The 23,005-nt window shown below is 41.6% G+C and overlaps 1 protein-coding gene across 1 annotated transcript in view; it reads right to left on the reverse strand.

Moving 5' to 3' along the window:
• Positions 1–23,005, reverse strand: part of lrp5 (low density lipoprotein receptor-related protein 5) — a 191,107-nt gene that overhangs the window by 136,923 nt on the left and 31,179 nt on the right. Inside the window, exons 2-7 of the mRNA XM_034177293.1 lie at positions 17,899–18,099; positions 16,915–17,131; positions 10,362–10,430; positions 9,109–9,237; positions 6,227–6,423; positions 5,990–6,121 (exon numbers count right to left, since the gene is read on the reverse strand). Coding sequence (XP_034033184.1) covers positions 5,990–6,121; positions 6,227–6,423; positions 9,109–9,237; positions 10,362–10,430; positions 16,915–17,131; positions 17,899–18,099 — 945 coding nt within the window. The remainder of the gene's footprint in view (positions 1–5,989; positions 6,122–6,226; positions 6,424–9,108; positions 9,238–10,361; positions 10,431–16,914; positions 17,132–17,898; positions 18,100–23,005) is intronic.

Consider the following 23,005-nt stretch of genomic DNA (forward strand, 5'->3'; position numbering starts at 1 on the left):
CACCAGAGGGCGCCCTGTCTGAAGTGCGGGCTTCAGGCACGAGAGGGCGCTGCCACCTCCCAAGAGCGGCCGGGTTGACAGCTGTCACTCATCGGCTATGACATCTGCGCCTCATCCCAAATAAAAGCAGGACAACACCTCCACCACTTCGCCGAGATATCGTTCTTCTAAGGAGGTAACACTCTCAGCCTGAGTATTCCTACGTTGATTTCAGTAGATACATTGTTGCAGCTGTCTTCTCGAAGGATCGGCGTAGGCTGCGACTGCTTCGCTCTGCTTTCCGCCAGATAAGTAATTAGACAGGAGCTGCACGAGCGTGTGATTAGAGGTGGAGGTGGAATAACCACCATCCTTGTTACGGGGTGTACACACACCCACACTTGACTGTTTTTGCTCTTTGCCAGCAGTACCAGATCCGACACACGGAGACGGTGGCCACCTGGGGAACTCGGGACCTGGCGGCTCCAGTATCCTCCTGGTTCGGTGGCGGAGGAAATCGTGTGGTTCCGGTTCTTCTCCAGACGGACATCTCCTATCGTCGAGCCTGCCCACACGACACCTTTATCAACTGACTTTGTATTCATTCTATAATCTGCTGTGTGTAGTTGTGGCATTCACAACAGTAAAGTGTTTAAATTTAACTTCTTCTATTGTCCGTTCATTTGCGCCCCCTGTTGTGGGTCCGTGTCACTACACTTTCACAACAACAAGGTCTAGATTGTTTATTTCAATTTCAGTTTATTTTCATTTATATAGCACCAAATCACAACAAAGTTGTCTCAAGGCGCTTCACACAAGTAAGGTCTAACCTTACCAACCCCCAGAGCAGCACACAGGTGACAGTGGTAAGGAAAAACTCCCTCTGATGATTTGAGGAAGAAACCTCAAGCAGATCAGACTCAAAGGGGTGACCCTTTGCTTGGGCCATGATACAGACACAAATTGACAATACAAAAAATTATACACGAAATTTTGGGAGATTTTGGGAGTCCATGCTGGTGCACAAAACAGGAGGCCTGCAGAAGAAAAAACCCACTCCCAACTCTGCATGGAGCTGCACCTCAAACAGAGAGGAAAAAACAGAATCATGCGGCAGAAAGACAACAAATACGAGGTCTGTCCAAAAAGTAATGGACCTTTTTATTTTTTTCAAAAACTATATGGATTTGAATCATGTGTGATTGCATCAGCCAAGCTTGAACCTTCGTGCGCATGCGTGAGTTTTTTCACGCCTGTCGGTTGCGTCATTCGCCTGTGGGCAGGCTTTGAGTGAGCACTGGTCCACCCCCCTCGTCGGATTTCTTTTGTCTGGGAAATGGCTGAGAGGCTGCTGCTTTGCTCCATGAAATTTTTTTCAGAAACTGTTAGAGACAGCCAGTTGGAAACCATTTGAAAGATTCAGATGGATATCGGTGAAGATTCTGTCGGCGTCACGCAGATTAAGGACTGTTGAAACCTTTTTAAAGACGGCCCACAACGGCGGAGGCCGCGCGGCGCACCGAGCGGCCATCGACAGGCTGGAACGACCAGATCATTTCTAAACTGAACGATATGTTGATCCGGGACATCGTGTGACTACCACAGAAATGGCAAGAGAGCTGGACATAGCACTTTTGCGGCACATTCCACTGTTACAGAAGATTTTGTAATGAAAGACGTGCGGAGGATTTCGCGCGTCGGCACGGAGCCGCTCATGGCGCACAACAAAAAAATACCTCTGTGTTGGAAGTCTCACAGGACATGTTGGGGCATGTCCAGCTGTTACACAATTTCTCGGATACTCACTCGACTGAAAGCCATCGAAAGCTGTCTGAATCTTCTGAATGGTTTCCAACACGGAGGTGTTTTTTTTTTGTTGCTTTGTCAATGTGATGTATGACACATAAGCCTAGGCTAAGTGTTAACTTGTCAAATTGATGCCGATGTCTCACTGGACCAAGAACCATCATTTCAGTCTTATCAGGGTTTGAAAGTAGGAAATTGGTAGACATCCAGCTTCTCACTGATGCAAGGCAATCTTCTAAGGATTTTATGTGGATGAGATTACCAGCAGTTATCAGCAGGTATAACCGAGCATCATCAGCACAGCAATGAAAGGTAATCCCAAAATGCCGCAGTATGTGCCAAAGGGGCGATATATAAAGGGAGAAAAGCAGAAGGCCTAAGACGGACCCCTGTGGGACCCCAAATTTCATGTCACTTAGGTTAGAGGTATTGTTACTGTACAAAACAGTGAAAACAACTGGTCAGGTATGACATCAGCCATACATGGGCACTCCCAGTAATCGCAAAAAGATTCTCCAGCCTATCGAGTAGAATATGATGATCCATGGTATCAAGCACAGCACTGAGATCTAACAGCACCAGAACCATAGTGGTGTCTGAATCCATTGCAAGCAGAAGATCATTCACCACTTTAGTGAGAGCCGTCTCTGTGGAATATTTTGTAAAAGCAGACTGCAGTGGCGCAAAAAGATTATTTTCAGTAAAATAGTCCACGAGCTGCTGTGAAACCACTTTTTCCAGAATTTTAGAGCAAAATTATAGATGTGATATCGGCCAATAGTTTTTCAATACACTCGGGCCAAGATTGGATTTCTTGAGTATCATCACTGCAGATTTGAAACATTTAGGAACAGATCCAGAAGTTAATGAGAGATTAATCATTTCCAGCACAGTCGGCCCAAGAGTGGACCACAGGTCCTTAAACAGCTTTGTTGGTACAGGATCAAATAAGCAGGTTGTGCTTATTTGAACGCCATTTCCGTTTTAGACCTCTAGCCTTATGCCTGAGGTCACGCAAGTAATCACTGAACCAAGGTGACTGTGTTTTGGGGGGCCGTGGTTTTAATATAGGTGGCTCAATCATGTCGAGTGTAGTTTTGAGTGCTGAGTTTAAACTATCCACAAGACTGTCTACTGATTGGGCATTTTCCAAACATGAAACTAAGATATCAGGCAGACTAGCTTCGAGTTCAGTTGTAGTTGAGGAGTTGTGTCGCCACAATAATAAATAAGGTTGTCCCACTAAACACGGCAGCGAAACTGTAAACTTAATAAGTGAGTGATCAGAGACCACCGATGCAAGATTCATGATGTCAAGATTTGTGACAGCAATACCACGTGCGAGAATCAAACCCAGGGTATTTCCACTAATGTGCGTCGAATCCTGTACTGCTGGAATCCCAATACATCCATAATTTCCATAAATGATTTGCAGAGGGGCTCAGAAGGCTTATTTATTTGAACGTTAAAGTCACCAATAATCAAAATATTATCTGCACTAGTTGACAAGTTAGAGATAAACTCACCAAAATTATCTAAGAATTCAGAGTATGGGCCAGGAGGCCTATATACAGTGACAAAATAATACGACTGATTTTTATTGTTGTGACCTTGGCAATACGTAGCATCATGGGCAGAGCGGAGAATCACGTTCAAATGAGTTATATGTGCGACCCCCAACAGCTAATAAACTAAACCTAGATTTATAAATAAGAGCAACACCCCCGCCTTGCTTCACATCACGAGAGATATGACTAAATGTATATGCTGGTGGGCAAGCCTCATTTAAGGGGAGGACAGCTGTAGGTTTAAACCAGGTTTCACAAAACCCAATCATATCTAAGTGGTGATCCATAATTAGATTATTAGCCAACAATGATTTTGAGGATAGTGATCTTATGTTAATGAGACCCAGACTAAGAACCTCAATGGGGCTGACAGCTGGACTGTTTGGATTTAGGGGTGGTTCCAGAGTAGCATATATAAGATGCCTGGAAGAAGGCTTAGGTTTGAGTCATTCCACGCAGGTTGTAGGTAGCAAACACAAAATCTTTGATATTGCTGGAACAGCCAGCGGGCCATCCTCAACTTCAATGTCATCCAATGTAGTAATGGGTATTAAGTTTGCAAAGCATATCCCTCTATGATTTTCATGGACATGTCTGCGGAAACAGGCCACAGTCTCAACTGGACAAATTTCCCTCCGTGCCACATAAACTGTACTATCACCATAGTGGATTTTCTGTGCTAATTTCCATGCTAAGCTAATGGATTCCACATCAACATTCGTAATAAGCTTTGCAGGGTCTCTAATCGCCTGCTCCGTGGCCTGCTGTAAAGTCCTAATGTTACCCTCTCTGTAGAGCTCTATCTTTGTTCGCAGACAAGATGGCAGTGCCTTCCCCAGTAGGGTGAAGGCCGTCCGGCATGAGTAAGCCATGACGGCCCCAAAACGATGGCCAGTTATCAATAAACCTGTTTATTCATTTGAGAAGCTAACTTTAGGCAAAAATAAGATTAAAGCAACTTATGGTTGTGTCGTTTGGCCTTATGGGCAACAAATTTGTTATTTAATGCATCCAATATATTGTGCCGCTTAATGTTCAGTTCTGGTTCTGTATGGTCAGAGTATTTTTAATTTTGTTCTGGAAATTTTTGCACTTGTTTTACTTCTTTATGTTTAACATATTTTGACAGTAATAAAGTTGAATTAGTACTGATGAAAAACAGAAAGCATACCCAGCGTCTGTAGTCTGATCATTCAGCTGTTATGTGAATCAGTACAAATGATTTTTACATTTTCTTTTATTAAACCTTGATGACCTTTTGGTGTTTTTGAATAATTTCCACAGAAAGAAATGGCTACTCGCCTAAAGGTCTTGTGTCCCCCGTCTCTCGAATGGCTGAGATGTCCTTCCTCAGCAGTGATGGACGTGTGATGGAATGACCACGTGCACGGTCACATGATGAGGTTTATTAGTGCTGATAATTCCTCCTGATCATCAGCACCACACACTGTATCCATGTGAATAAGTACACAGTGATTTGTCCCTGAGGGGGATGGAAAAGTGGGCTTGTTGCCACGGCTAAACAAAAGCTGATCAGCCCACGTCCCATCAGTTAAATCCTGTGATTCATTAAATTACAGTTGAAGGGCTTAAAAACATCAGGAACACTGTGAAAATGGTGCTGGACCTGTCCAGGAGACAGTCTGGATCTAAAGGGTTAAATCCCACTTTACACGTCAGCTTGTAAATCTCGACATGTTTAACAACAGAAAACACAGAACCTTTTGGATCAGGCTGATGATTTTTGTAGTGAACAACAAAAACGGAACACGTAAATGACTTCTGATTTCAAACCCAAATGTATTTAGCAAAACAGACAACAGTTGTTTAAGTCTCTATAATCTTCACTTAAAATCCAATATACAAACAAATTAACAAAAAAATCCTGTTTTTTTGTTCATTTGTTTCTTTGCTTTTTTTTATCTATAATGAAGTTTTAACATAATAAAATCACTCCTATTTCATTTGCTTAACAGTAATTTATAAATTCCACAGACTGTGGCTTCCACTTGAGCAGCCACAGACAGACAAAAGGAGGAACGTTTCTTCAATCGACTTTGAGTTTAGGCCGTTGAAAAGCCGGGTCGACGGGTCTGGTCTCTAGGTAACACTCCTGGTGGGTGCAAAGGGTCTGGATTAATGCCCCACATTATTCAAGGGCGTGTCGTGGGCGTATCATAATATCAGCCAATCAGAGTAAGCAAAGCGCACAGTGAAATGCCTGGAGAGGATTTCAGGTGAGGGAACGGATCTGCAGACAGACAGCAACAGAGACATGATGCTGGAACATGACGACATCCTTTAACGCCCTCTAGATCCGCTGTGTTCCATGAATAAAAGATGCAGTGGTGTCAACTAGACTCTGAGATGCACCAAACAAGTATTTTATCAAGAGTAACTTTAAAGATTCAGCTGACTGCTGCTGGCAGCAGGGAAACAGAAAACAACACAACTGTTCCCAGAAACTCTTCGTCCCTGCTGAGACGTTCATCTTAATATAACGATGTGACGGCGCGAAAACTGTGTTCCAGTTCACAGTCCCCTTCTGCCTGAAAACCATGAAAATTAGCAGCCATGTTGTTTATTTTAAGGGGTTAGCAGCTGCTACTTGTTTGTGGTTTGAGTGGGATCAATACCAGGTTTGCATGTTGTTCCGTCTGGCTTCAGCTGGACTCCAGTGGGACAGGCACAGCTGTAGAAAGGCTGGACTGGAGACAGCAGGCAGAGATGACTGCAGCCGCCGTTACTCTCACTGCACGGAGTGTGGACTGAAGAGACGGCAGCAAAGACACAGGCAGACGCTGAGTTAGGTCAGAATGTTAAGACTCCCTGGGTGTGCACATGCACATACAGTGACTGCAGACGGGTCTTACTGTAGGGCTGCCGGTGTTGTTCCAGTACTTGGATGTCCATGGGAGAATAAATATCGCTGAGGATCTCTCTGGCTTTTTCTCCATTGTGTTTGTTGCAGGCGTGGATGGACCGGGTCTGCCAGTCAGTCCAGTATAACGTCTCCTCGGACAGGGTCAGTGCAAAGGGGTGTGTCAGCGTGCCCTCCACCACCGTCTCACTGGAACACAAGAGAGCACTTACGCCACTGAAAACACTGTAGTACATATGCCAGGCCTGTGAGTGGTGCTGTAACACTCCTACAAAAACACAGAGAAGAAGATGTTGAGCTGGACTTCTGCTTCGAGTCACAATGGATCATAATGCGACTAAACTATATGAGAACATGCTGATACAGTGGACATGTTTCAGGTGCAGTGTCCGAGTAACCCGACAGAGAAAGGGATAAGGCTGAGGTGAGAGAAGTGACATCATTTCACAAACGTTCCATATTGGTTGTACACACAAAAATGCAAAGGTGGAGCTTTGAGATTTACCCATTCTGGGATCTGTTTTCAAAATGTAGAGTTTTCGGGGTGGTTCCCTGTGGACGGAACACTGATACGATGCAAAACTTTGGCAGACACAACCAAACTCATCTCCATGCAGACGGAACTTAATTGTTTTTCCCTTGAATTCACAATTTGATAAAGCAGCAGAAAATGGGTGAATGGTTTTTGAAGCACAAGCCTTTCCTGTTTTTGTTTGTTTGTTTGTTTTTAAATATAATATCATGAGAAACTGTGCTCACTGATACCCAGTTTGCTTCCAAAACAGACGTTTGCCAGTTCAACAGCACCTGGAGGTGGTGTTGGATGCGTGGCCATCTGGCACAAAACATACAGATCAACGTCGGATCCGCTGTGGCGACAAGGAGAAAACAGGGAGGAGCCAAAAAAAAGATCTATAAATGAAATGTTCATTTTAACTATTGTGACTGAAAAATGAGTACCACGTCAATTTATCTTTGAGAAAACTAGAACTAGTATTGTTGTTTTAGAAGTTTTACTTTTCTGTGACACACACACACAAAACTCCCAAATTTTCTGGAGCATAAGTCGTACCTCTTGGGATTTTATTTTATTTTTATTATTGGCATTTATTTTTTATTATTAATTCATGTTGTTTAGTGTTTTGATGGCAGCACGGTGGCTTAGTCGTTAGCACTGTTGTCTCACAGCAAGAAGGTCATGGGATCGATTCCCACCTGTGGCCTTTCTGTGTGGAGTTTGCGAGTTCTCCCCGTGTTTGTGTGGGTTCCCTCCGGGTGCTCCGGCTTCCTCCCACATCCAAAGACATGCAGGTTAGGTGGACTAGAAACTTTAAATTGGCCATAGGTGTGAATGTGTTTGTGTGTCTGTATGTGTCCCTGTGACAGACTGGCGTCCCCCTCACGCCCTGTGACTGCTGGGTTAGGCTCCAGCCCGCCATGAGTCTTAAATGGAGTAAGCGGGTAAAGAAAATGGATGGATGGACAATGTTTTGATATCTGGAAAAATCTAATATAGCCATTATAATAATTATTATTATTTACAAATGTGCAATTTTTTGTGATACAACTTGCACTGGAGTATAAGTCGCAGGACCTCCCAAACTAGTAAAAAACAAAAAACAACAACAACAAAAAAAACATGACTCATACCCTGTAAAATTTGGTCCATAATTTCTTTTTGACTTCTTACAATTTTTACAAAAATCAGGTTGTATTTAATCATATTTTAGCAATCATTTTGTTGTTCAGAGATTATAGTTTTAGTGTCGTTATGTCGAGACGTACCATCAGATAAGAGGGAGGAACATGAACTCTGCATCCTTCTGGGAACGGCAAAGGCAAAGAAATCAACTTTTTGGTTTTATTGTTTTTATTTTATTTGAAAATTCAGTTTGTAACTTTGAATGTTTGTCCATTTCAAATGTGATTTTTGCACTGACACACTCATAATAGTACATATATATAAAAAAAGTTTAAATTGAAAATGCAAAACTCTGCAGAAAAGTTAAGCAAAATGAGAACATGAACTGCTTTTTTTTTTAAATGTGTGTTGATTGAGAGTGTGCAAGTGCACGTGTGCATGTGCACGTGTGCGCGCACACATGCAACGTGATGAGGATCAGAGAAGGTGTGTGCTTGGAGTAACAACATGGCAGAAACCGGCTTCATCAATCACAATTTGTAGTCCTCTTCCACAGAGTGCGGGCGCAAATTAATCTGGAAACAGGTAAATTATTTAATCACTCAAACTGTCAGCTGTCAGGTACAAAAAACACCTTTGTGCTGCAACGTAAGAACAAAGTGCTTCACGTGCAGAGAGGACATGAAGCCACTCTCACCGAATGCCAGAGGAAACAAAAACCTTCGTAAGCACACAGAAGCAGGCTGTGCCTGTGTTTAACATCAACCTCAAATTCAATGTGTTTCATTAGGAAAAAATACATTTTACTGCATGTATGTACAGTACTGCAGTACGGAAACAAACTATATTTTTATAGTTATTTTCATGTAACAATATTTTTAATCTATCGTTTTGAAGCATCAACACTGATGCACTAAAACAATGACGCGTCAGCAGATGTTGCGCAGACACATTTCCTCGTATGGCAGGACGGACGGACAGCGAGAAGGAGAGGAGGAGGGCAGGAGGGAGCGTCTCAGCTGAGACTTGAAGTGTTTTCACTGGGGCCCCGATCCTGCAGCTCTGTTTGTGTTGGACAACTCCATCACATTCTATATATTCCTCTTACGCTCTGCTCCCTGTCTCTGCTCTCTGGGGACGATGAGCCGGGCCCAGAGAATGTCTTCGGAATTTAAACTCGTGTGCTTCCTCCCACGTTGTGACTTGTGTGAAAATGTGAGCAAGTTTCTTACCGTGCAGATCCTTCCAGGTTCGCTCTGTGGATGAAGCTCAGCTTCGCGTCCGCCCAGTACAACTTCTGCTCCACCAGGTCAATGGTCAGACCGTTGGGCCAGTAAATGTCCACGTCCACAATCACCTTCCTGTAGGAGGCAGATGCAGAGACTGGACCAGCGCCTCAGCTGTAATGTACATGACTACCATCTCTATTTACGTTCTTTGTATGTTTTAGGAAAAATAAGCACGGCCCAGATGGGCATCCAGACCAGCAGGTCTGTAATTCATCACCCTGGGAAACTTCATTAAAAAAATGTCCCCTCCAACACAAAGCTCCAAAAAACAAACAAAGAAAAACATACAAAACATAAAACCACAGCCTATTTATTCCTACTCAGTTAAAACACTTGACCTACATTTAAAAAGGGTTCAAATTAGATACAATGTTGCAAAACGTGACTTCTCTTCATCAAAACTTTTGTCTCCGCCAAGACAACAAAGTGTGAGGACAAATTCAGATGGGACATTTGGACACATGAACACATCAGAGTCCAACAGCAAATATACATTTCTGTTGTTGTTCAGGTTTTGTTCCTGATAAGTAACATATTTTAGAAATAGGATATAATTTTATTTTTGACCCCGAGACACATTTTGGTGATAGTGCCCGAATACTGGTGTATGCTGTCATCCCATCTTGTATACATTATAGTGCAAAACTTGAGGAACATTTAAGATGAGATCGCCTTTTAAAAATACTGAAAAGTAACTAAATATAAAATATGTTTAATGCACAGACACAAAGAAGAGCATCTGAGTTTGCATATGCATATGTTACCCTCATATACAGACATACTGAATGCCTTATCAAGCATTCTTGAGTTATAACTATTATTTAAAAAAAACACTTTATACTTATTAATATGCAGAGATATTGACCTAACAACACTAAAATGTAACCAGTTGGTCTTCTTCCCTCAGAGCAGCTACAGTGTAAAAATAAAGTGGTGACTACGTATGTATTATGAATGAGTTATCATGTTCCAAAGAATGTGCCAACACAAATATGCTAACATGCTAACTACTTTCACAGTGGTGGAACATACATATGTACATAGTTTAAGGGCAAACATCAGCTCCACCTGAAGATACTTTTGAGAACCAGGATTTTCTACAGGACTTGTTCCAGGGTTGCGAGTGTGGATGGAAGAACTCTCTGGAAGTTTTTTTTAACACAGCGACACTACAAACATTTGAAAATGGTCCGTACCTGTTGCTGCCATCCATCCCAGCACGCTCAATCCGAGGCTCCTCCCCCCAGTCCGTCCAGTACATGTAGCTGAAAGAGAAAAGTCATTATATAGCACAAATATCAATACACACAAAGCTTTTCTTTTAATTCTAGTTTTTATCTGTAAGAAGTAGATTTTAATTTGCTGTAGTAACTGTGGCTTCTAATCAGTTTTATCTTTGATTAAATGTGCAGAAAGCAGCAGAAAACACCTGAAGAGAACGTCCTTGAGGTTTTATCAGTGATCCAGCAACATGCCAGCTTCCAAAATAAACATGAACATCATTTGTAGTATTTGTGCAACAAACATCAAAGTGCAGGGCGCGTCATGTCACAGTCTGAACTCCAAAACCAAAGGGAACCCGTACATGTCCCTCAGCTGGACTTCCCAATGTACTCCTCATGAAGCGCCTTCTTCAATCACGATCCTACAGGAGCAATTTTACAGAATTCATCTTTCATCATTTTGGATTCTCCAAGTTTCATGTTTTGCACTTTGTTTTCCTGTGTTTTTGTGTAATAAAGTAATAAAAGCTGAAGTACTGTAGTAATCCAACGTGTTTCTAAAGTACAGCTCACTGACATGCCAGCGTTCTTTCTGCTGGGCGTGAGTAAGCGTGGTCAATGTTCCCAGCATGCTTCACACACAGTCTGACCTGTGCCAAACGGAGACACACCCTGCGCTCACTGATATCTGTCCAAATGTTAACTGCACATGTTTCTAATCAGACGCTGACTGCTGATTATATGACAAAAAAGTAACACCTGAGCATCAAGTTGCACCGAGTCTTTGTCACCAGTAAGAGCTTCGATGCCATAAACCACAGAGGTCAACGGACTCACCGAAGTGCCAGTTACTGTGTAGCACTGATAAGATGAAAGACAACAAAGTATGGACCCCAAAGTTTAATTTCATGCCGTTTAAACACAAGTTGATGTCAAATAGCGCTTCTCAACATTTTCCGCAGCAACACTGGACCTGAATGCAAATCTGAACAAATCTGTTGATTATTTGCTGAAGAAAAAAGACGTTAGCGATCACTTCTCGCCCAGCAGTCTGACTTTCGCCCTCTTATCTGCTCTCAGCTTTATTATGCCATCACCCAGGTTCCTCACCAGGTTGGTGAACGGAGTAACAAGGCAACAATTGGGAAAACCTTCACCGCAATCAAACTGACACAGGGGCGGAGACTCTTGCAGCGAAGGTGTCACACCATGTGGAAGTGGCAATGTGCAGCTAAAGTGCAGGCGGCACAACCTGAGCGTGCAGGTTACTGTTGGTTAGTTTAAGCGGGTTACTCAAACAGACGTGGACAAGAAGGCTCAGTCTGACCTGGAACAGGAAGCACAAAACTCAGAATTGGGAACAAATTGCAAAATTACATTTGCAGATGATGTATTTTTAGACAGTCCAGTAAAATATGAAGTAGAGAAGACTACATGTGCTAGAAGCGTGAGCGCAGTGTCCTCCAGTGGAAACCAGCAAAACATCAAGAGTTCAGATGTAAAACTGCAGTTTAAAGTGAGAGTTTAAAGAAAAACACATTTAAAAAATGCACAGATTTCCATAAATAAAATGGAAATGTTTGTTCAAATTCTTGAATATTTTGCACATTGAACATTACCTCAGCAGCCAAATGCACACTGGACTCAACTAGAAATGTGTCACTTTGGGGACACTGGGTGAACAACAGTTTTTAGGGTGAACAGACTTGTTTTTTCTCCTAAGGATGCTGGTGCACCAATTTTAAAACTGGGGATGGGAATCGCAAGCAACGCCCCAAATTCTTGGATCCGTTGGAATCTTGTCCGTCAGACGTCTTATTAATACCGGCAGGTTTTTTTTGGCAGCTCAGTGTTTCAAAAACTCATTACACCAAAGTTTGTATCAAGCAACAAGAAAAACAGCTGAACGCTGAAAACGTGTGTCGTGCTACATTTTTCCACACAAAAAATTGACCAGGAATCAAAAGTGATGAAATAACACTTTTTATTAACTGATATCAATTCATTGCACCAACTGATCATGTTCACTGTCCATAAAGTGCCATTTTTGCAAAGTTCATAGGTTACACATTTATTTCTGTCCAATAAAATATTTTTGCAATAGTTTATTTAAATGAGTGAAGATTTGTGCTTGATGCGTTTGCATTTTTATGCTTAGTGCACCTTGAGATTTGAATTTTTCAGTGAGCACCAGCGGGCCTGAAAATATTCTCAGGGGAAACACGGTGTCCCAACCAGACACCCCCAATAGAGGCTTTCTGAAGAACCACAAGCAGTCCAGAGTCCCGCTTAACATCATGCCCAGGACAAATAAAATCAAAAGAATAAAAGTAAATATTTAAAAAAAGCTCCTGCATTAGTTTATCTTATTCTATCATAGAGAAACAAGATGAATCTGTAATTATGCAGCAGATGTAGTACCTGGCTAAATCAGATGGTCACCCCACTGGGCCTGGTTTGCTGGAGGTTTCTTTCACCTGACCACTGTTGCCAATCTGCTTGCTCAGGGGGTGGGTAAGTTCTAAACCTTACTCGTGTTGGGCAACCTATGTTGTACTTTGGCACTGCATGAATAAATAAACTGAAAAATTACCTTGTGTAATATTGTAGACTGATAATGTGTAGCGGTTGAATTGTAGAAAATAGAGTAATTTACACATAACACTGGTCAGAAAACTTTTTACAAATCTGTCAGATTATATCTGTATGTACAGTAGTGTTCAGAATAATAGTAGTGCTATGTGACTAAAAAGATTAATCCAGGTTTTGAGTATATTTCTTATTGTTACATGGGAAACAAGGTACCAGTAGATTCAGTAGATTCTCACAAATCTAACAAGACCAAGCATTCATGATATGCACACTCTTAAGGCTATGAAATTGGGCTATTAGTAAAAAAAAGTAGAAAAGGGGGTGTTCACAATAATAGTAACATCTGAAGTTGACGCTACAAACTCAAAACTATTATGTTCAAACTGCTTTTTTAGCAATCCTGTGAATCACTAAACTAGTATTTACTGTATTTTCTGCACCATAAAGCGCACCGGATTATAAGGCGCGCCCTCAATTAGCGGGTACTTAACCCTTACAAAAGGCGCACTCTAAAACATATAGTCTACAAAAAAACAACAACAAAAAAAAAAAAGGTCACGGAAGCAAGACGGTGAGTTTATTTGAACTTTTTAACAACTTTGAACTACCGGTATTTAACAATATGGTACTCACATTATTTTTTTATTATGGTTCTGTCACAAATCCATCGAAGTCTTCATCTTCTGTGTCTGAATTGAACAGCTGGTCTTCTAGCTGTGGCCACCTCGCTTCGTTTCTGCGGAAACTCAGTTTGGTCTTTTTAACATGGCGCAGTTCATTTTCTTGTTTCCTCTCGCAGCTGCTCTATCCCCATGAACAACCGCATAACTGATAGCCTGCAGTTTGAACTGTGCCTCGTAAGCATGTCTCTTCGCTGGCGCAATTTTCGGGGGTCCTTAGACAAACAAATGTTGTTTTGCAGGATACTCCCGGAGGAGTGGCGGAGGTAAGTGTACGTACCACGGACTCACAGACTCTTCTCTCACTGGTTTATCGCTGGCAGCGTACGTACTCTATGCTACCAGCGTACGTACTTTATGTATTACGTAATGTTCTCCGATTGGTTTATCGCTGCCACGGTACGTACTCTACGCTGCTAGCGTACGTACTTTACGTATTACGTCCTTGTGTCAGCTGGAAATGGTCCGATATTCCGACGGTCAAAAACGTCAGTCGTTTTTACAGATTTTGGAATTCAGTGCGCACATAAAGCGCACTGGATTATAGGGCGCACGGCCAATTTTTGTGAAAATTTAAGGCTTTTAGGTGCGCCTTATGGTGCGGAAAATACGGTAGTTGTATAACCACAGTTTTTCATGATTTCTTCACATCTGCGAGGCATTAATTTTGTTGGTTTGGAACCAAAATTTTGCTGGTTTACTAGTGTGCTTGTGGTCATTGTCTTGTTGAAACACCCATTTCAAGGGCATGTCCTCTTCAGCATAAGGCAACATGACCTCTTCAAGTATTTTGACATATCCAAACTGATCCATGATACCTGGTATGCGATATATAGGCCCAACACCATAGTAGGAGAAACATGCCCATATCATGATGCTTGCACCACCATGCTTCACTGTCTTCACTGTGAACTGTGGCTTGAATTCAGAGTTTGGGGGTCGTCTCACAAACTGTCTGCGGCCCTTGGACCCAAAAAGAACAATTTTACTCTCATCAGTCCACAAAATATTCCTCCATTTCTCTTTAGGCCAGTTGATGTGTTCTTTGGCAAATTGTAACCTCTTCTGCACATGTCTTTTATTTAACAGAGGGACTTTGCGGGGGCTTCTTGCAAATAAATTAGCTTCACACAGGCGTCTTCTTGCTGTCACAGCACTTACAGGTAACTCCAGACTGTCTTTGATCATCCTGGAGCTGATCAATGGGTGAGCCTTTGCCATTCTGGTTATTCTTCTATCAATTTTGATGGTTGTTTTCTGTTTTCTTCCACGCGTCTCTGTTTGTTTTTTGTCCATTTCAAAGCATTGGAGATCATTGTCGATGAACAGCCTATAGTTTTTTGCACCTGCGTATACGTTTTCCCCTCTCCAATCAACTTTTTAATCAAACTACGCTGTTCTTCTGAACAATGTCTTGAACATCCAATTTTCCTCAGGCTTTCAAAGAGAAAAGCATGTTCAACAGGTGCTGGCTTCATCCTTAAATAGGGGACACCTGATTCACACCTGTTTGTTCCACAAAATTGACAAACTCACTGACTGAATGCCACACTACTACGTATTATTGTGAACACCCCCTTTTCTACTTTTTTTTACTAATAGCCCAATTTCATAGCCTTAAGAGTGTACATATCATGATCATCTGCAGAGGAATGGTCTATTTGAAGAGTTTCAGTCAGGATTTAGAATTCATCATAGTACAGAAACAGCATTAGTGAAGGTTACAAATGATCTTCTTATGGTCTCAGACAGTGGACTCATCTCTGTGCTTGTCCTTTTAGACCTCAGTGCTGCTTTTGATACTGCTGACCATAAAATTTTATTACAGAGATTAGAGCATGCCATAGGTATTAAAGGCACTGCGCTGTGGTGGTTTGAATCATACTTATCTAATAGATTACAATTTGTTCATGTAAATGGGGAGTCTTCTTCAAAGACTAAGGTTAATTATGGAGTTCCACAAGGTTCTGTGCTAGGACCAATTTTATTCACTTTATACATGCTTCCCTTAGGCAGTATTATTAGAAAGCATTGCTTAAATTTTCATTGTTACGCAGATGATACCCAGCTTTATCTATCCATGAAGCCAGAGGACACACACCAATTAGTTAAACTGCAGGAATGTCTTACAGACATAAAGACATGGATGACCTCTAATTTCCTGCTTTTAAATTCAGATAAAGCTGAAGTTATTGTACTTGGCCCCACAAATCTTAGAAACATGGTGTCTAACCAGATCCTTACTCTGGATGGCATTACCCTGACCTCTAGTAATACTGTGAGAAATCTTGGAGTCATTTTTGATCAGGATATGTCGTTCAATGCGCACCCATATTGGCCTGTCTTCACTGGCTTCCTGTTAATTCTAGAATATTTAAAATTCTTCTTCTTACTTATAAGGTTTTGAATAATCAGGTCAAATCTTATCTTAGGGACCTCATAGTACCATATCACCCCAATAGAGCGCTTCGCTCTCAGACTGCAGGCTTACTTGTAGTTCCTAGGGTTTGTAAGAGTAGAATGGGAGGCAGAGCCTTCAGCTTTCAGGCTCCTCTCCTCTGGAACCAGCTCCCAATTTGGATCAGGGAGACAGACACCCTCTCTACTTTTAAGATTAGGCTTAAAACTTTCCTTTTTGCTAAAGCTTACAGATAGGGCTGGATCAGGTGACCCTGAACCATCCCTTAGTTATGCTGCTATAGACTTAGACTGCTGGGGGGTTCCCATGATGCACTGAGTGTTTCTTTCTCTTTTTGCTCTGTATGCACCACTCTGCATTTACTCAATAGTGATTGATCTGTGCTCTCGTCCACAGCATGTGTTTTTCCTGGTTCTCTCCCTCAGCCCCAACCAGTCCCAGCAGAAGACTGCCCCTCCCTGAGTCTGGTTCTGCTGGAGGTTTCTTCCTGTTAAAAGGGAGTTTTTCCTTCCCACTGTCGCCAAGTGCTTGCTCACAGGGGGTCGTTTTGACCATTGGGGTTTTTCTGTAATTATTGTATGGCTTTGCCTTACAATATAAAGCGCCTTGGGGCAACTGTTTGTTGTGATTTAGCGCTATATAAATAAAATTGATTTGATTTGATTTGATCATGAATGCTTGGTCTTGTTGGATTTGTGAGAATCTACTGAATCTACTGGTACCTTGTTTTCCTTGTAACAATAAGAAATATACTCAAAACCTGGATTAATCTTTTTAGACACATAGCACGACTATTATTCTGAATACTACTGTATGTAACTGTGTGTGTATTTACCGCTGAGCAGGGTTGAGTGCGATTGCCCTGGGCTGGTCCAAGTCCATCCAAAACAAGACCTTCCTGGAGGTGCCATCCAGGTTAGCCACTTCAATTCGATTGGTGTCAGAGTCGGTCCAGTAGAGTTTTCTGCCCAGCCAGTCACAGGCCAGTCCATCAGGACTGTCCAGACCTGACACCACCACAGTCTGGCCAGTTCCCAGAGCCTCTTTAAGGGCTGGAACCACAAAATAAGACTCACTCAGACAACAGACCCTGAACAGACCCATGAAGCTGCTGTAGCATCGGTCAGACAGCAACAGCTAAACACACACTTAAATAAAAAACAAACAAATAAGTAAAAACGTTTTACACATTTTGAAGCCATGTGAGAAATTCGCTGCTTACTGTTGGAATTAACAGATGGTACAAGTGTAAAAGTGTCTGTTACTCCCTGCATGAGTTCTTCCTTTAACCATCTGGTTGTTCTGCATTATTCTTCATGAAGCCATATCTGGATCAAAGTCGAGCTGAAAATCACGTGTTAGGTCTTTTTGATGTTATAAAGACAGAATGTTTGATGAAGCAGAAATCAGACTTTAATAACTTACTATACAGTATGTATGAGATTAGGACAGGTAGTTTGAGATTTACATGTCCTTTAAGTAATTTAATCATTGAAGAAGTGTTACTCTGGGTGAAGATTTGATGAGGCTTTTCTGTCAATGTTTGACAGAAAGTTATGAGTTGCAGCCTGAGATTGGTTCTATATGAATAAAAGTGATATGTATGTTACTGATAATCAAAGTCATTCCCGAGGTACCCAAGATACTCCAAAGAGACTTGGTACCACGGACAACCAGTCGTCGCCTTAGGTTACTCGTTAAGTAGGGTTTAAAATCCCCACAGACCAAAGTGAAAACTTCACAGCTGAAGTTGTCCAGAAGGACAGAGTGTTAATAAGCAAATGAACGCACAGAGATCAACATCAGAAAATTGTCTTACAGTTGGACGACTGATTCCAGTGCGTCTGTTTGATGGCCTCCTCACTGACGTCTGTCCAAAATATCAGACCTTCAGCATACAGGAAGTCCACCGCCGCCGCGTCCTCCAGCTCACTTACGACAACAGCCGACTCACCCCGCACGCCCTCAGCATCCACCAATCGCACGTCCCGACGGTTGGCAAAGAGGAGGACAGGGGAGCCTGGAGAAGAATCAGGACACCACGTTTAAAGAGAATTCTTTAATGCAACAATACAATGATTTCAAATGATGACAAATCAGCATCATCCTGCAAAAACAATTGCTCTGAATTCTGCCAACATGATTCTCAATGCAGTGAATAAATGGTAAAAATGAAGCACATATGATGACCCTGACAAAAAGAACCCTCCTCATCCTCACTAAGCCTTCTTCATTTCATGTCTTATCTGAACACAGCGGGTGACTTCTGTTGCACATGTTGTAAAAAAACAAAACAAAACAAAAAAAACCCTCTGAGGTACCTTTATAATTTCAGGCTATATAAATAAACTATTGTTTTGGGTCCTCTGCGGCTCTGCAGAGCGATCGCTGAAAACGAGCCGGACGACGTTTAAGGGAGAAACACATGCTAAACACTGTGGCTGGAAATAAAATGTTAAATGTGCATGCAGAGCGTAGATTCCACAGTGTGGCTGCAGAGCGTTTGAGGCGGTCTCTGTCGCAGCAGCTGCCTCTGAGCCTCAGGGGAAGTTTGTGGTTTTGGCCTGGCTGGCTGACACGGCTGCTACGCTGCGGTTTGGCACACTCGTGCCAACGCTAATCCCATCAGCATGCAGACACACAGCTTCTGTCAGGAGCAAACATACCCCGTCTTTATACAACCGACATCATTAAGAGCCAAAACAATTAGTCAATCAGCAGAAAAACAAGCCAACAGCAAGAATACACTGTTTCCATAATTAATTCAAAAATGAATCATTCAAGTCATTTACAATGAATGATGAATCAATTAAATCCTCACTCACTCATCTTCAACCACTTACACGGGGTCACAGGGAAATTAAATTCTTTATAATTAAAAATTATTAAATTATTTAAATCTCATAATAAAGGAAACAACAAATCATTTAAAGCTTCTAAAAATTAGCAAACAATTTATATATTTTAGTAAACAAATTATTTCAATCCTTTATAACAGAAGTTTTCAAAGTGTGGGAGAGTGAGCTTCCCCCCCCCGAGAACAAATGAATAGCTGCCCCCCCCCCCCCCCGACACATACAATTTCAATATCTTCGTGTGTTTCGTTTTATTCTTTTACACATCTTAAACACATTTTAAAAGTATTTGTGCATTTTTAAGGAAATGTCTATGCATTTACACATTTTACAGCCTTTGTAAACATTATAAACATGTTTTTAAAGAACTTTCTATTCTTCTATTTTTACCTTTTGTCATATTTTAAACATTGTTTTTACATTTAAACATCTCTGTGTGTTTTTAAACTTCTTTGGCATAACTAACACATTTTACAACCCCAATTCCAGTGAAGTTGGGACGTTGTGTAAAATGTAACTAAAAACAGAACACGATTTTCAAATCCTCTTCAACCTATATTCAATTGAATACACCACAAAGACAAGATATTTAATGTTCAAACTGATAAACTTTATTGTTTTTGTGCAAATATTTGCTCATTTTGAAATGGATGCCTGCAACACGTTTCAAAAAAGCTGGGACAGTGGTATGTTTACCACTGTGTTACATCACCTTTCCTTCTAACAACACTCAATAAGCATTTGGGAACTGAGGACACCAATTGTTGAAGCTTTGTAGGTGGAATTCTTTCCCATTCTTGCTTGATGTACGACTTCAGTTGTTCAACAGTCCAGGGTCTCTGTTGTCGTATTTTGTGCTTCATAATGCGCCACACATTTTGTGCTTCATAATGCGCCACACATTTTCAGTGGGCAACAGGTCTGGACTGCAGGCAGGCCAGTCTAGTACCCGCACTTTTTTACTACGAAGCCACGCTGTTGTAACACGTGCAGAATGTGACTTGGCATTGTCTTGCTGAAATAAGCAGGGACGTCCCTGAAAAGACGTTGCTTGGATGGCAGCATGTGTTGCTCCAAAACCTGGATGTACCTTTCAGCATTGATGGTGCCATCACAGATGTGTAAGTTGTCCATGCCAGGGGCACTAACACACCCCCATACCATCACAGATGCTGACTTTTGAACTTTGCACTGGTAACAATGTGGATGGTCTTTTTCCTCTTTTGTCCAGAAGACACACCGTCCATGATTTCCAAAAACAATTTGAAATGTGGACTCATCAGACCACAGCACACTTTTCCACTTTGCGTCTGTCCATTTCAAATGAGCTCGGGCCCAGAAAAGGCGGCGGCGTTTCTGGATGTTGTTGATGTATGGCTTTCACTTTGCATGGTAGAGTTTTAACTTGCACTTGTAGATGTAGTGACGAACTGTGTTAACTGACAACAGTTTTCTGAAATGTTTCTGAGCCCACGTGGTAAGATCCTTTACACAATGATGTCGGTTTTTAATTTTAAACTGAGGAATCAAAGGTCACGGGCATTCAATGTCGGTTTTCAGCCTTGCCGCTTATGTGTAGAAAATTCTCCAGATTCTCTGAATCTTCTGATTATATTATGGACTGTAGATGATGGAATCCCTAAATTCCTTTCAATTGAACACTGAGAAACATTGTTCTTAAACTGTTGGACTATTTGTTCACAAAGTGGTGATCCTCGCCCCATCTTTACTTGTGAATGGCTGAGCATTTTGTGGATGCTCCTTTTATATCCTCACCTGTTTCCAATTAACCTGTTCACCTGTGGAATGTTCCAAACAGGTGTTCTTAGACCATTCATCAACTTTCCCAGTCTTTTGTTCCCACTGTCCCAGATTTTTTGAAACGTGTTGCAGGCATCCATTTCAAAATGAGCAAATATTTGCACAAAAACAATGAAGTCTCTCAGTTTGAACATTAAATATATTGTCTTTGTGGTGTTTTTAATTGAATATAGGTTGATATTGATATTTTAATCGATATTGATGCTACTATCGATTCCGCTTATTGATCCAATTCCTTATCGATTCCCTTATCAATACCTCTTGTGAATTTTCTGTGTACTAAAAGCGGGCTTTACAAGTTTTCTATGTCAATAACACTGTAGTGGAGCAGATATGCGCAATATTTGAGGTGAATCGTGACTTTGATGATAAAAGCATGAAATCTGGTACAGTCAGAGCATACCAACCAGATTATTTTTGGCTATGGGGCCATTTTCCAAGATGGCTGCCACAGTATTTTTTTTTTTTTATTATTGGACAACAAGGGAATTTTACAATTTATCAACACAATTCAAGAGTACCTCTGCACATTGCTCACAGTGATAGAAGTAGCTTGAATTCCAAGCATACAATGTTTCTGTAGCCGATATACAAAGGGGAAAACTGTCAAACTTACACAAAGTAAATGCTGGGCACCATAGAAGAACGTCTGTTGTAGTTTGTTGTCTGTGTTACAAGTTTGGAAAGAGGTGTCATTTGATTTAAAACTGTGATTCGTTTTGAAGTTATTAATTCCGACCGGACTCTAACTTGACTCGGCAGAGAGCGGCGCAGTGTTTGGAGCTGTGCGAACGGAATGGAGGACAATTCTCGTTTCTTCCCTGCAACAAGACAAGAGTCCCAGTTAGTGACTTTAATCCGCACAAAAGTGACTCACGATTAACATCTTTAAGAGAGGGGTTAAGAAGCAGAATTGCCACTTCTGAAAATCAGCAAAGCAAACCAACAAAGCAACGGATTGGGGCACTGCTTCGTTGTTTCAAGCTTCAAAGCGGAGAGGTTACAGAAGCGGCTGATTACAGACCCCACCGGAGGGTCTGTAATCAACGTAAAGAAATGATCATTTTACCGATAAAACACCCTCAAAAACAACAGCTGCTCCGAAGGACTGATAAGGGAATCATTAAGCAAAATGGCTATTGATGTCAGTGAATCAAATCATTTCTTAACAATTCTGGAAAAGAACCAGTCTCGATACCCATCCCTTGTACCCCCCCCCCCCCCCCCCAAGAACTCTGGCGCCCCCCGGGGGGCACCTCACAGTTTGAAAACCACTACTTAATTTGCTCCCCATTTTTAATCTAAATCACTGTTCAAATGTGGTTTTAATTTGGGCAAATTAGATAAAATCTGTTTTTCAAAATGCCCTGTGAGGGTCACCCTTCACTCTTTAGACTCCGCTAACTTTTGTGGAAACTGTAAAAATAAAAAGGTTCATCAGACTGGCTGAACGTGTCCACAGTCTTGTCTGTAAATCTGGATCATATCAAAGGAAACCATTGGTCTGTGTTACGCTGGCTGCAGGAGCTAATAGTTGTGTTAGTAGCTGTGCGTTTAGCGAGGAGCCGTCCCTCACAAACCGCACACACTTCAGTCTGTATCGACGTTTCCTCAGAAGCCAGTGGGCTCTTTGTTTAGTCTTGAAAATGTGCACACACACCCCCGCCCCCAGCAACCCAAACAGCCTGTTCAGTCCACAGCTGAGGGATGTGGCAGCATCAGTCAAACACTTCAGAACGGAAGAGTGTCCACTTTAAACCCAGCACAGGTTTCCAAGGGAAGAAGACCCCTTTCAAAATAAGAGACATCCCCTTCAAAATGATGCAAACTGAATACAAATTGCAAAAGCAATTGATCAGACACGTTATTCTATGAAAGCTTATATTTAATAATTACAATTTAAAAATATGTATTCTTCCTAAGGCAGCTGGGAGATATAATCTCTCCTGTTGTCTCTTCTCCAGAATCAGACCACGGAGCTGTTTTATCAGATTTCATTTGTTGGTGTGTTAACTTTTTGGATTTAAATGTGTCCAAAACTAAGGAAATGATCATTGACTTCAGACGTAGCAGGGATGTGGCCAAGGAGAGTATCATACACAATGAAAAAGTGGAACTTGTCACATCATATAAGTATTTGGGGACTATTTTTGATGACAAGCTGAAGTTTGATGTGAACACAGACGCGATTGTGAAGCGAGGACAGCAGAGAATTTATCTTCTCCGTAAACTGAACTCTTTTCTGTCAGA

This window comes from Thalassophryne amazonica, chromosome 8 (assembly GCF_902500255.1).
Source record: "Thalassophryne amazonica chromosome 8, fThaAma1.1, whole genome shotgun sequence".
NCBI lineage: Eukaryota > Metazoa > Chordata > Actinopteri > Batrachoidiformes > Batrachoididae > Thalassophryne > Thalassophryne amazonica.